Source organism: Mirounga angustirostris, unplaced genomic scaffold (genome assembly GCF_029215605.1).
Source record: "Mirounga angustirostris isolate CCGP_5_RB_7025 unplaced genomic scaffold, mMirAng1.0.hap1 SCAF_7, whole genome shotgun sequence".
Lineage (NCBI taxonomy): Eukaryota > Metazoa > Chordata > Mammalia > Carnivora > Phocidae > Mirounga > Mirounga angustirostris.
In genome coordinates this window covers 36,642,947-36,657,309 of record NW_026991715.1, presented here as the reverse complement: position 1 = coordinate 36,657,309, position 14,363 = coordinate 36,642,947, and the positions used below count along the sequence as shown (strand labels likewise).

Here is a 14,363-nt window from a genome sequence, read left to right as displayed (position 1 = left end):
CAATGAAACAAAATATAGGTGCACATCTTTGTGACATGGGTCAGGAAGGCCTTCTTTAAAACACAACTTGAAAACCATAAACCACGGGCGCCTGGGTGGCTCAGTTGGTTAAGTGACTGCCTTCGGCTCAGGTCATGATCCTGGAGTCCCAGGATCGAGTCCCGCATCGGGCTCCCTGCTCGGCGGGGAGCCTGCTTCTTCCTCTGACCCTCCCCCCTCTCATGTGCTCTCTGTCTCTCTCATTCTCTCTGTCTCAAATAAATAAATAAAATCTTTAAAAAAAAAGAGAAAACCATAAACCAGAAGGTGAAAAAAAAAAAAAGTACTTCAATATATAAGAGGGCTTTACATTCAAGTAAAAATATCATACATAATATTAATAGATGACAAGATGGGAAAATGTATTTAAAATGTCTACAGCTAACAAGGGATGAATATCCAAAATAGAGAAGAGGGGGGCCTGGGTGGCTCAGTCGTTAAGCGTCTGCCTTCGCCTCAGGTCATGGTCCCGGAGTCCTGGGATCAAGCCCCGCATCGGGCTCCCCGCTCAGCGGGAAGCCTGCTTCTCCCTCTCCCACTCCCCCTTCTTGTGTTCCCTCTCTTGCTGTGTCTCTCTCTGTCAAATAAATAAATAAAATCTTTTAAAAAAATAAAATAAAATAGAGAAGAAACTTTACAAATCAATAAGAAAAAAGTGGCAAATGGAAGAGAACTATGAGCAAAGGACATGAACAGGCGGTCAAAAGAAGGGGAAACCCAGTCAAAAGGCATACGAAGAGATGCTCAAACATACTAATTATCAGACAGATGCAAATCAAAACAATAATGAGCTATCATATTTATATGATTGACAAAAAATTAGAAAGCTGAATAACGGAAAAGTTGGCAGGAATGAAGAAATCCTTGTGTAGGGCTGATGGGACTGTGGATGGGGCCACTCCAGAGAACTACTCCCTCAGACTAAGTATACTCACACCCTTTGACAGCCAACAATTCTCCTCATGGGTATATCCCAAAGAAATTCTCACACAGGGAGATATGCGAGTTGTACAAAGATGTTCACCGTGGTGCTGTTAGTGCTCATGAGGAGCTGGAGGCACAAGGAGATAGAGTGTGTAGCTCTGTAAAAACAGATACAGGGTCATACACCACAGAGAGTGCAGTGGACAGAAGCCACAGTCTAGAAACAGACAGAGGAATAGGGATGGCTCCCAATGCAATGCTGAGGGAGCAAAGAAAGAGAACAAGACATACCATCATGGTAAATAAAAGATACAATGTTGCTCAAAAATACAATTTAGTGTACACATTAGAATAGTGGTCTATACAGAAGGAAAGAAATAGGAGCTGGGAAAAGAATTCAAAGCGAAGAAATAAAGAAATGAATGAATCAATGAATCAATGAAGGGAGGGGCCGCTGATGATCCCATGCCACAAATTGGGATGTGTATGATTCATTCAAGCCCTCTACACGTGAGACCCAAACACAGGCTAGAGAAGAAGTCAGGAAAAAGGCTCTGCAAAGAAATGTGTGTTTGTTTCTCTGCTGCCATCCTCTCCTTGACAACTGGGCCGTTTGGAAAATGCCAGCAGCTGACGCGCATTATTTACGGTGCGGTCTGATACCCCACAGGCACCGTATGCCCTGAGAGGAACTTCAAAATCAAAGCAACAAATTCAGAAGTTTCCCCAAAGGAATTCCCTTTTCCTACCTGCCCCTTCAGAACACCCTGGCTCTGGGATAAAATAGTGGCATTCAAATGCCCATGACAACATTTTCTAGAAAGGAAAAGGCTAGACATTTAGAATTTGAATATTCAAGGCAAAAGAGCAATGTCAAACTCTGAAATTCCTGTCAGACTGACATCCCTCAAAAACAGTTCCGACGGTGGCATAAGCAGAGGGTCGCAGAACAATCAGACCCCAGACAACAGTGCCGCCTGTGGTGGCAGATGAGCCCCACGGCGGGTGCGGAGGGAAAATGAAAACTACTTCAATCTACAGACATGGAAAGTCCAACCACGTCAGAAGCGAAAGGGAGCTAAGGCATTATACGATGTGAAAATGGGGTCTCAATGCCAGAGGAGGTGAGAGACGATCAATCCAGAACCCTACTCTGGTTTTGCCAGCTTGGAAACAGAAGATTTCTTGGAATAATACTTTAAAAAATTGTTTCTATCCAAAGCACTCCTGGAAAAAATGGCCAATATGTTTTAACCCGTCATTTTTCTCTCCGGCTTGTTAAATGAAAGGGTAAGCAACTGAAAAATCATTTGACACTCCAGGCAGCCAACTCTCCGTGCTCTGTGAATAATGGGATGCCCAAAGCAAACTGTTGCAAGGGTCTGTGTTCTCCAAAATGGAACTTTTTGTATTGCTCTTTTCTTTGGGAGGTAGAATATCCTTGTGGTTAACAAGAGCCTCTAGAGTTAGACAGAATTCAGATTACATTGTGCTGCCTGAGTTTACTAACCCAATTTCCTAATATACAAAGTAGATCAAAAGTACCTATCTCACACAGTGTTTCAAGTATTAACTAAGCTCATATGCATAAAACATCCTTAAACATAGTAAGTGGTGGATAATTGCTATCTATTAACAGCTAAGATTTTTAAATACATACTCACTGCCTGAGGGTTCTAGAGGGGAGGGGGGTGGGGGGATGGGTTAGCTTGGTGATGGGTATTAAAGAGGGCACATTCTGCACAGAGCCCTGGGTGTTATACACAAACAATGAATCATGGAACACTGCATCAAGAACTAATGATGTAATGTATGGTGATTAACATAACATAATAAAATTAAATTAAATTAAAAAAATACTCATTGCAGACAATGCAAAGCATGGAGAAGTATTTAAAATAGAGAAGGTCTTGGGGCGCCTGGGTGGCTCAGTCGTTAAGTGTCTGCCTTCGGCTCAGGTCATGATTCCAGGGTCCTGGGATCGAGCCCCACATCGGGCTCCCTGCTCGGCCGGGAGCCTGCTTCTCCCTCTCCCACTCCCCCTGCTTGTGTTCCCCTCTCTCACTGTGTCTCTCTCTGTCAAATAAATAAAAAATCTTTAAAAAAAAAAAAAATAGAGAAGGTCAGTCCTTCCCAATACTCTATACTCTATCCACATTACAATTTTATGATCAAGGTCTTTCCAGACTTTTTTCTATCAATATATCTAGAGAAGTCAAATATTTTACTAAGAACATTGCTCTGTAAGCTGATTTTTTTTAAACCTCAATTAACAATATACTGTGTGGGGCGCCTGGGTGTCTCAGTCAAGTGTCTGCCTTCAGCTCAGGTCACGATCCTAGTGTCCTGGGATTAAGCCCCACATCAGGCTCCCTGCTAAGTGGGGAGCGTGCTTCTCCCTCTGCCTGCCACTCCCCCTGCTTGTGCTCTCTCTCTCTGTCAAGTTAAAAACAACAAAACCCCCCAAACAACAACAAGAACAAAACAATATACTGAGGGCACCATTCCCACAAATATACCTAGATCACTCTTGTTCTTTTTAAAGACTACACAGTACCTTGATATTTTTAAAGATTTTATTTATTTATTTATTTGAGAGGGAAAGAAAGAGACAGAGAAAGAGAAAGAGAGAACGTGAGTGGGGAGGAGCAGGAGAGGGAGAATCTCAAGAGGACTCTGCACTAAGCGCGGAGACCAACACAGGGCTTGATCCCAGGACCCTGAGATCATGACCTGAACCTAAACCAAGAGGCACCCCATATCTTGATATTTTTAATCAACTTCCTATTGCACATCTAATTGTCTCCCCTTGTTATTATTACCAATGCTCCAGTGCACTTGTTGCACAAACATTTTTGTACTCTGGTCTATTTCTTTAGGACAAATCACTGGTTCAAAGGATATTGGCTTCCAATACATATTCCTCAAAGGCACTACAGAATGGTATAACCAGATGGCATGCCCACCCAGAGAATCAGGGTCATCTTCAAATCTACTGGCACTTATCTCAAGCAGAGAGGAGAAGGTTTATCACAAGTCACAGCAAACTTCTCGTTGGTAGTCACTCATATGCATCTCATTCCCCAGAGTTCTCAGGTCGCTCATTATAGAACAGTGTGTCCCAGGATGGGGCATGGCATGGGCATGTTTTTTAAGTCTGCTTGGCCATCTGTCCTCTCTTGTTCTGGTGGGTTCCCCAATTTCCCACTGGAAAACTACCCTGCTCCCATTTTATGCAATACTCTTAAAACTGTCAGTAACAGTATGTTGTTTTCCCCTTCGTCAGCCTAAGCTAGACCAACCTGTTGTTATCTTCCTGGGAATCTGAATCTTCAGAAGAGTGAGGCAGATACTAAAAAACAGTTCAGAGCTTCATCATCCTGCAGATATTATTCAGAAGACCCTTTCTTATTGGTTCCTGGGGCTCCAGAGCTGGTGTGTTTTCAAGCCTGTCTCTTCAGCTCTTCCTACCTTACTGCGAGTTACTCAATAGCCTTCCATATTCCTTCATTTTTATTACTGTGGTTTTTGCTATTGTTATTTTAGAATAAGTTAGCCAGAACTGATTTCAGATACACTAAAACAATCCCACCTGGGGATACGGGGGCGGGGGGGGGAGAGCACTTGTTTCCTTGAATGTTTACTTGAAAAAATTTTCCCTTATTCAATTCTTGAAGGAAAAAGAAAAAAGAAAAAACTTTTTCCCTCTTCTAAAGTCCTCTTAACCTACCGGTAGCAACCATTCCAAATTACTTAATATTTTTTATAAAACTCCTGGTCAAAATCTGTATTTTGGAAAGAATGAAAGGAAAATCTCTGTCCTTAATGGATTTAACACACACAAAAATACCTCATCCTTTTGTCCACATGGAGAAGCACTGCTTTACTGGTTTTTTTGACATCACTGGAATTCATGGGAGGGCTCTTTGAATGTTTCTCCAAGTGGATTTTACAAAGCAAGTTCGAAGCAAGGGGACAGGATTTCCTTTGCACTCTTGTAAGCAACCTGGAAGGAATTGGTTTGTACTCCTATGCACCAAGGACATCATCAGCCCTAACATTAGCAGTAGCTTTTCATTTTAATCCCATCATCTTTACAAGGTTACAGGTGTCCTTGGAAATTATGATTAACCAGAGTGCTCAGAGCCAGCAGCAGGGGAAATATGCTGTATATTCTACAGAGGCTGCCCAGGGTCATTCCCATCGAAGAGGAATATTATTACGGACTTCACCATCTCCACTCTTTCTTCTCCAAAAAGATAACAAAGAACACAGTTACTAAGCAATCCCTAAAATAGTTGTTGCCTACCCAGGCCTTTGAACAAGACTGTGTAGGAGGCAATTCTGGCTTTCTCCTAGGACAAGGTTCTTGGGAAGCTGCATAGTACTCGACTGAGTGGCTTTTAAGTGGTTAGTGGAGCTACATTCTCAAGACCTAGGGTTAACTGAGATAATATACATGAAAATGCTTTGTCAAGTGTGAAGGGTTATATATCGCAAGGTGTCATTACAGCCTTGCCTGTCAGGCTCACTAAAATGTCCTGCAGTCACGGACATGGTAAGTCAGGATGAAAGCAATGGACTACACCAGGGAAATGGGGCAGACCCAACATGCCCACAGCAGCCCCTGGTGGTTCTTCCCCAGAGTAGCAACTTTTAAAGCTCAATCCCAACCCCAGCTGTAGAAAATTATCCAAGGGACATACTTATACTTACTTCCTTCACTCTGACTGTCTTTGTTCGAATTGTAGACCTGGAAAATAGAAATAAACATTTACTTGTGTGACTTTTCTACCACCCTACAGGTTCAATGAATAAGATCATTACCTGCCCCCTTTCCCTAATTTATGCTATAAAATGGAAGGCAATTTCTGACCCCCAAACATGAATCCTCTCTAAAATTATCTACTTCCCAGTATTTACTTCAGGTATTCTCAAGTATGAATACATCAGAATCACCTATGGAACTTTACTATAAAAAAAGGTCATATTCTTTAAAAAAACAAAACAAAACAAAACTTATGTGTATATTTAAATTAAAAAGAAGAAAAGTTTTAAATAGTTACAATCATTAAGCATTTACTGTGCACCAAGCAACATGCTGAGCAATCCACATGAATGATCTCAAATTATCTACACAAAATTCTATTGAGTAGGAACCCATCATTGTATTACAGATGGAGAATTTGAGACTTAGAGAGGTTAACTAAGGTCTCACAGCTAGTAAATGGCAAAGTCAGGACAAAGATACATTATAAACTGCTAAGTATTAACATTGGGGAGTGGAACCAATACATTATATGGTTTTGAAATTTGAAAGTTGTAAGGAAAATTCGTTACTTTTACAATGTAAATCCCTTAAATTATTCACAGAAATCATAAAAGGGGAAGTGCTCCAATAGAGAAAAAGAGAAAATACCCCAATATAAAACACACAATGACATACTGCAAGAGTCGGCAAGCTTCTTTTGTGAAGAGCCAGACAGTAAATATTTTAGGCTTTGTGGGCCAAGAAACAAAATCAGTATTATGCAGATACTTGTTTAACAAGAGAGAAAATGAATTTCCACAAATTTTTGGTTGACAAAATTTAAAACATAGTAATTTTTTGAAATACAGGTATAATATTCCTCACAATAAAAATCCCTTTTAGAGTTCCAAGGGTCTCTTTTCAGAGATGCTTGGCTCAGTTCCTCTAGAAGTTAAGTAAGTGGTTCTAACCAAGAATGGCCACCAGAATCCTGTGGAATCTCTCTTCCAAGGAGTATAATTTTTTGAAATGCAGATCCACCAATCAAAAGAATGGGGTTTTATTTGTTTGTTGGTTTTACATAAGAAGGATAACATTTGGCTTAATTAGGGTTCCAAGTCAGTATTTCCTATCAAATCAATTGCAAATGTTCATCTATAAATGCTGAGTTAGACAAAAACCAGGTGGTGTGCTGGATTTGGTCTATAGGGCAGTTTGCCAATCCCTAATATGGTGACATTAGTAAGTAAGATAAACCCCCTGTTATAAAGGGAAAAAAATCATAGTTTTCTAAATCTCTCTTTGGTGATTATTATTCTTTATATATGAAAATGCATAGGGTAAAGCTGGCCATCATAAGTATGTATGTATGAACATACGTACATATGTATGTATGTATCTATCGATTTATCTACCTACCTACCTACCTACCTATCTATTCCAAGTGATTCTGATGGCTACTCTTGGCCGAGAACCACTTATTTAACCCCTAGAGGCAGTGAGCCAAGCATCTCTAAAAAGGAGTCATAAAACCCTAAAAGGCATTTCTACCTGCTAGCAAGTGTGGGTTGGAATGGCTGGTCAAGAGCTTTCCAACCTAGCCCTTCAGTTGCCTTGTGTCATTGGGTAAGGCTCTCACCTTGTCTGGGCCTCTACTGCCTCATCTGTAAATTGAAGGAGTTGGCCAAGAGGGTTTTGAATGATCAAACTCTAAGTAAGACAAATCACTACTCCATTTTATTATTATTGATTTCCTAAAGAACCACTATTTGAAAGTCAGGAGGATGAGGATTAAAGAAAAGCGTTTCTGTACTTGAGGCAAAGGCATCAGTTTTTATGCTTAAAAGTTCTAGAGATGAGGGGTCAAAAGACTGTGATCCTGGCACAGCCTTTTGGAAGGAGGAAGACCAGTGCAACCGGCAATCAGTGCATAGTAGAGAAGGGAGGAAGATGAAGATGGGGCAGAGGGGCAGCAACACAATCCTGCAGGATGTTGTGACCTGTGAGTGAAACAGGTAGCCTCATAATAGCTAGGACCAGCAACCCATGAATGGTGTTCACTAACCTTGGAAACTGGGTAAGCCAAGTGCAAGGGAAGAGACCCTACTTTGTCAAGAATTTTTTTTTTCAGCATCCCTGACCAATTCATTCTATTAAATTTAAACATTCTGAGAGAAACTTGCTCCTGTTTATAAATGACAAAATCCAGAAAGAAGAACGAAATGCAAGACTTTTAACTCTCCTTTATTAGGAGAATTTGCACCAAAGTACTTTCCTTCAAGGTTTCCTGGGTTTCAGGAAGCACTTGCCCGCAACACCCAAGCATTCCCCAAATCGGAGAGGCATGATCAATGAGCCAAAGGTGCCAGAAGCATGTGTTGCCCAATCCTTTGAGGCCAGGCCATTCATCTCTGCTAGTTTGGTAAATGAGCCAAAGAGAATGAGTTTTGAAATAAAGCTAACAAACCATGCCCGCCAGAACTGTGTGACTACATGGCCCAATAAGGAACGCCCAGGGTGGGGGAGCAGCCTCACCACCACACAGGCCAGATGGCAGCATGGTAACAGCACTAAGTGGGAATGGCTTTGTTTAACCTACCAAGTACCGCACACATCACTGAATCCTTTTAACCACCTTATGGCATAAGTACTAGCACTGTTCCCATTTTGCAGATGTGAAACCTGAGGCCCAGAGAGGTTACACAGTTTGTCCAAGGACAGAGAGCCAGTGAGAAGCTTCCTATTCTATCTTGCCTCCACAGGGAGGTTACAATACTCTAACTTTTCCAAGCAGTAGCAAATGCGCATTACTACCAAGCAAAACCAGTAGTCTATAGGTTCATAAATACCTCCTCCCATACTGGCAGAAGCCAAGGGCATGCAATTCACCCTTGAAAAATGGTCAGTCTGTTCTGGGGAAATCTTTATTATTATTATTATTATTCAAATATAACTAACATACATTGTTATATTAGTTTCAGGGGAAATCTTCTTCTACAGATCTCATGGTGGCCCACTAGTGTAATACTGAAGCACAGAGGTGAGGCCAACTTCCTGAAATAAAAGGTGTCTTTGGCCATGGCTTCTATCTTATGACTGATTAGCCGAATTATCTCAGGTTTACAAGCTTTCAAGTAAGCTTCTCAAGAGCCTTTGTCTTGAAAGGATAGAACACAACTCTCCTGGATTAATTCAAGGGGACACGAGTCACTAAACAGTCCCTGAATTACGGCTCCTATGAAGACTAATTCAGTTAATACGCTTTCTTCTGTCACTTATCATCTCTAAACCTTAATCATGCCACCTGTAAAATGAGGATATTAACATTCCCTACCTCTTAAGGGTATTGTGAAAATTAAATAAGATAATAGATATAAAACATTTAACACAAAGCAGAGAATACCAATTCCATGTCCCACTTAGAGTTCCATAAAGATAAAATTTCACCACCATCATTTTCATCCTCCTCGTTAATTCTCTTCACACTTATCCCCTCTGGGATAAAAGGCTAAGGATGGGAATGTAGTTTGAGGGATCCAGTAACACTGGGCTCATTAGCATTTTAATTTAACCAACTGAAACTGATTAAGGGACTAAGGGCAAGGAAGAGAAAGAACCATCCAAAGTCAACTTACAGAGCAATGGGTTCTCAATTTTTTTTTAAAAACAGCAGTCAAAAACAAAAGCAACCACCTACCACCAACCACTTGTTCAACCACTTTTTCACCAATCATGTGCCACGCACCATACTAAGCGCTGAGATGAATTATTTTATTTCATCCCGAAGCCTATAGGGCAGTAGACTGCCTCTACTTCACGGCACTATGCAGCTCAAATAACTTTCCAAAGCTTGCAAAACTAACAAGTGGCAGAGTGCTCTAGACTAGCTGTGCTCAGCCACAAGGGCATGCAATTTCCCCACTCAGTCCCACTTTCTAGAGGAGAAAAAAAAAAACACCTTGGCAATTAACAAAGAACTCAGAAGAAGCTAAGCAGTAATTAAAGTGGCAACAATGCAACCATTATGTAAGAACAAAATTTCCACCCAATTTAAACATAACAGTAATTCCACAAACTTCCAATTAATACAAACATAGCAGTAATTGAAAACCACAACCAGCTTGAGACACTTCAGGATGCCCAGAGAACATCCTTCCCTGAAACTCTGAGCACATATGCAGAGAACTAGCCAGCACTGCCAAGGACTGTGGGGCAGACAGATTTCCTAGTAGAGTACCACATTCGAATTCTTATCAAACTCTATTAACAGGCTAAATTTAGAAACTTTAAGTGACACTCCTGAGAGGTTACGAGTAAGACAACCTGGGTCTGTGGAATGCCACTCAATAGTGGACATGCATTTTTAGATCACGGGGGACCCTCTTGTCACAGTGGGCCACAAGCTACACTTGGGAAAGCTTTGAGAAGAAACTGAATCTTAAGCATGGAGAGATAAAACCAGTTTGAATACATTGCAATAAAGAAGAATGTGTCTAGGGGCCAGAGCTCTGGAGCTAGGTATTGGCTCCTCCTCTTCCCATTAGGAGTGTGCCTCTCATCACAGCCTGATGCGCGGGAGAACACGGAAGTAAAATGGCTGCCACTGCTTTTCTGTTTCTCACCTAGCAACCCTCCCTTCTGCTCACCCTTTCCACTGCTACCGGTATCGCATTTGCTGACTTAGAGGGGCTCTCTTGAAAGTCAAGTCAATGAAAATGTATCTAATGGCTCTTTCCAATGACTTATTCTTTTTTTTTTTTTTAATATTTTATTTATTTATTCATGAGAGACAGAGAGAGGGAGAGAGGCAGAGGGAGAAGCAGGCTCCCAAGGAGCAGGGAGCCCGATGCGGGACTCGATCCCAGGACCCCGGGATCATGACCCGAGCCGAAGGCAGACGCTTAACCATCTGAGCCACCCAGGCGCCCTCCAATGACTTATTCTTGAACAAATGTGAAAACCTTGCTCTTGCACCCTCCAGAACTACTCGGAAAGAGGGCTCAGTGACTAGAATATAGCAGGCCACTCAATAAGTATTGACTGGATGAACAGTTTTTGAGTAGAAGAATAAAGGAGAAACTGATTTTTTTTTTTCTTTTTAAATCCCCATGTTGGAGTTTTTTTTTCTCCCCCTAAAGATTTTTTATTTATTTATTTGACACAGAGTGTTTGCAAGAGAGAGCAAAGTAGGCAGAGGCAGAGGGAGAAGCAGGCTCTCTGCTGAGCAGGAACCAGATGTGGGGCTCGATCCCAGGACCCTGGGATCATGACCTGAGCTGAAGGCAGATGCTTAACCGACTGAGCCACCCAGGCGCCCCCCGCCCCATGTTGGAGTTGATGAAGACAATGCACTGATGCACTAACCAGATAGAAAACGTAAGCAGATCTATCATTACTGAGGGACTATATGTCATTCTTCCAAATATCTGGACTGCTTCAGGAATCTCTACATTAGAGAAGAATGAAAATGTACAACTTAGCCCTTATTACGAGACAATATAAAGCAGATTTACATTATTTGGCTTAACTCAAGGCTGTCAAAACTCAAAAGGGTGTCACCAGGAAGTTGTGAAATGCAAACCAAAGAAGGGGTTACTATACCTCATGCTACTGAGTCTCCCCTCCCCTATACAAAAGAGGCACCGCAGACTCAGGCAGTCTCTTGGAAAATGGTCCAGCAAAGAGTGATCAAATGGCTGTGCTCCTGAAGCCAACTGGAGAGAGAATCTGATGGCTGCTCAAGCCTTCTTGCATACTAACACACCAGCATACCAGTGAATACAAACAACTACTTGCTGTTCAACATGATTATGACAATGATGACCGAAAAATACACTTTCTTTCCCATTTGTTCAAGCATTTCCGGCTGCTTTGTACCTAAGGATATAAAGGGCTTACATCTTGTATAATTCCTCAGTAATACTGGGGGAAAACAAAGTGCTCTAGACACCTGCTACTTCTACCCTCTTAGCATCCACATTCCACATGGATACCATCCTCATTCTCCTTGGGGAGTCACCATAACCAGTTTATCAATTCTATCATCATATTCCTTAAATCTATTCCTCATCCCCATTTCTTCTTCTACTGCCCTTAGCCAGATTTGGACCACTTGTGGGCACCCTGGCATTGGCCTTCTACTTGGTCTTGTTGGCTCTGCTCTCTTTCCGCTGAAGAAAAGCCATCAGGAGATCACAATACTAGTCTTCAAATACTCAAAGGGCTGTCATGTGGAAGAATGGCAAGACTTACTATTCCGAACAGAGATGAAAGTCAGGGTGGAGTCCTAGGACGGCAGATTTCAGAGGGATACAAATAACTGACAGTTAAGAGCTCTTCATAGTCCAGGAAAGCAGAGAAACTGGCTGAATGTCATTCTGACACATAAGAACTAAGCTCCATTTCATCTAGAAGGTGGCCCTGGGCATTCCTGGGCTGACAAATGCCGCTTCATTTGAGGTTTAATTATTGTGACCCTATCCTCTCCCCTGTACAAGACTTCAATGGATTCCAGGATGGGGGAAATGGCCTAGCGTCAGGTGAAGCAGGGTGGTGGACAGAGTAGTGCTGTGGCTATTAAAGCCTGGTTCAACCACATTTTAGCTATGTGCCTTCACGTGGCAATTTAACACTTCTGAGTATGTTTTCTTTTTTTAAAGATTTTATTTTTATTTATTTATTTGAGAGAGAGAGAAAGAACAGGGAGAGGTCAGATGGGAGAGAGAATCTCCAGCAGACTCCCCACAGAGCATGGAGCCTGACGCAGGGCTCAATCTCACAACCCTGAGATCATGACCTGAACCAAAACCAAGAGTCGGACGCTTAACTGACTGAGCCACCCAAGCATCCCCTGAGTATGTTTTCTTATTATAAAGTAGAGCTAAGTAATAATACTTCGAGGGGGTCTTAGAAGAACTAAAATAGCCTCACAGCACCTGCAAGTACTCAAAAATGCTATTTCCCTTTCTGCTACCTCCACAAAGATGTTCTAACTGACTTCATGGCTGCAGACCCCCTTATTGCTTTGGCCTCTCACTGCTCTGACAGTCTGTTCTACACAGTTTAATACTTCAAAATACAATTTCCCATTTTCCATTATTTCTATTCTGCAAATAAATTCCTTATGACCAGTTCTGTCTTACATTTCTACCAGGGGGTCTGCCTGGCATCTAACACAATGCTGGGCATATTGTTAGTGTCTAAGAAGTCGCTCCTGATTGAGGGACAAAGGAGCTTAAGACAAAGGATGAACCTTCTTTCAGTCATTCTCAGTGAGTCGGAAGTGGGCCCTAAGGACCGTAATGAGGAAATTATCCTTAGAGTGAGGCTTTCACATTTTGAGTGTTGCTGACACTTAAAACACACTTCCTGTGAGAAATTTCAATTTAAGATCATAGAATTTTAAGGCAAGAGGTGAAACTGGTCCTCATGGGGCATGCGGTCGTCGGTCACACACAGAGATGCAGCCAAGGGGTGGGCCAGCTATTGTAACTTGTTTCTGGTCCTGCTGGGTTTTAAGCATGAGTGCAGTGTTTCTGGAGTTACTAACACTGACTGCTGTACATGCTCCTCCCCCACAGCCCTGTGATTTGCCTGTTATATAAACACTGTTGCCATAGTTATAATTCAGGAAGCTTTGTTGTTTGACCTCAAGAAAAATTCAACCTCAAATCAGGATAACACTGACTCTCTAGACCGACAATAGACCATCAGAGGGTAAGACCTGCCAAATTTCCTCAAGCTTCTAGAAGGAACTACTGTATTTTGGGTAACAAGTGAGCAACAAGGAGAGGAAACGCTGCAACATTATGCAATTTCCTTGCATTTCATATTCAGAAATCCTGAAAACCCCTATAAGCAACTTCCCTAGCTTTCAACCCAAGATCAGAGTCACAGCCAATATAAACAAACCTGGATGCAAAAGAGGAAAAATGAAATCTAAGTAATGTCCGAGTAAGAAGAGTATTTCAGGAAAATTTTAAGGGCAACAGAAAAAAAACACAAGCTCACTTGATAGCAAATGCACTACATTAAGTAGATGGCATATGAGCTGACACCTATGTAGGATGTGGTCAGATCATTGTGTGAGGAGTCTTCTGGCTTTAACATTTCCTGGCTTCACACTGACGTAACATTAAAAAGTGGGTATGAACACACTAGCCCATCAGCATGATGCTTCTACCACCCCATTCACCAGACAAAAATTGTAATTTTAAACAGAGAAAGTCTTTCTGTGTTCCTCTGCCCCCTCCCCCCCACCACCACCAACACCCCCTCCATGTCTTTGGAAATAGTAGCACAGCTCCATCAGAAGAGGGAACCTTGTTCTTTTATGCTTTGGAAAACTGCAGATGAGAAATTCTTTGGTACAGTATACATGATTCCAAAGTTGGAGCTTGTGAGGTTCTGCTGCTAGAGCAGGGCCCTGCCCAGGAGAAAGGACAGCCAGACAGTGAGTCACTACACAAAATTCACTCCTTTCAACTTCCAGTCCCTTCGTCTTTCAGGCAACTTGAGGCAAGTGGCACTGTAATGATCTTATTAACCCCTACAATGCCTCTCCCAGAGGCAGGAGGGAAATTTATCCAACACAGGCACGGCTGACTTCTTTCCCTACAGACAACTGGGAGGTCAGAGTACTGCATTTCTA

At 41.9% G+C, this 14,363-nt stretch overlaps 1 protein-coding gene across 26 annotated transcripts in view; it reads right to left on the bottom strand.

Moving 5' to 3' along the window:
- The window catches only part of ARHGAP26 (Rho GTPase activating protein 26), a 431,139-nt gene that overhangs the window by 200,669 nt on the left and 216,107 nt on the right, over window positions 1–14,363 (bottom strand). For all 26 annotated transcript variants that reach the window (XR_010413044.1, XR_010413045.1, XR_010413042.1 and 23 more), the window contains one exon: window positions 5,680–5,716. Coding sequence is in view for 19 of the 26 variants with exons in the window: in XM_064596092.1 (XP_064452162.1) it covers window positions 5,680–5,716 (37 nt within the window). In the remaining 7 variants the exon portion in view is untranslated. The remainder of the gene's footprint in view (window positions 1–5,679; window positions 5,717–14,363) is intronic.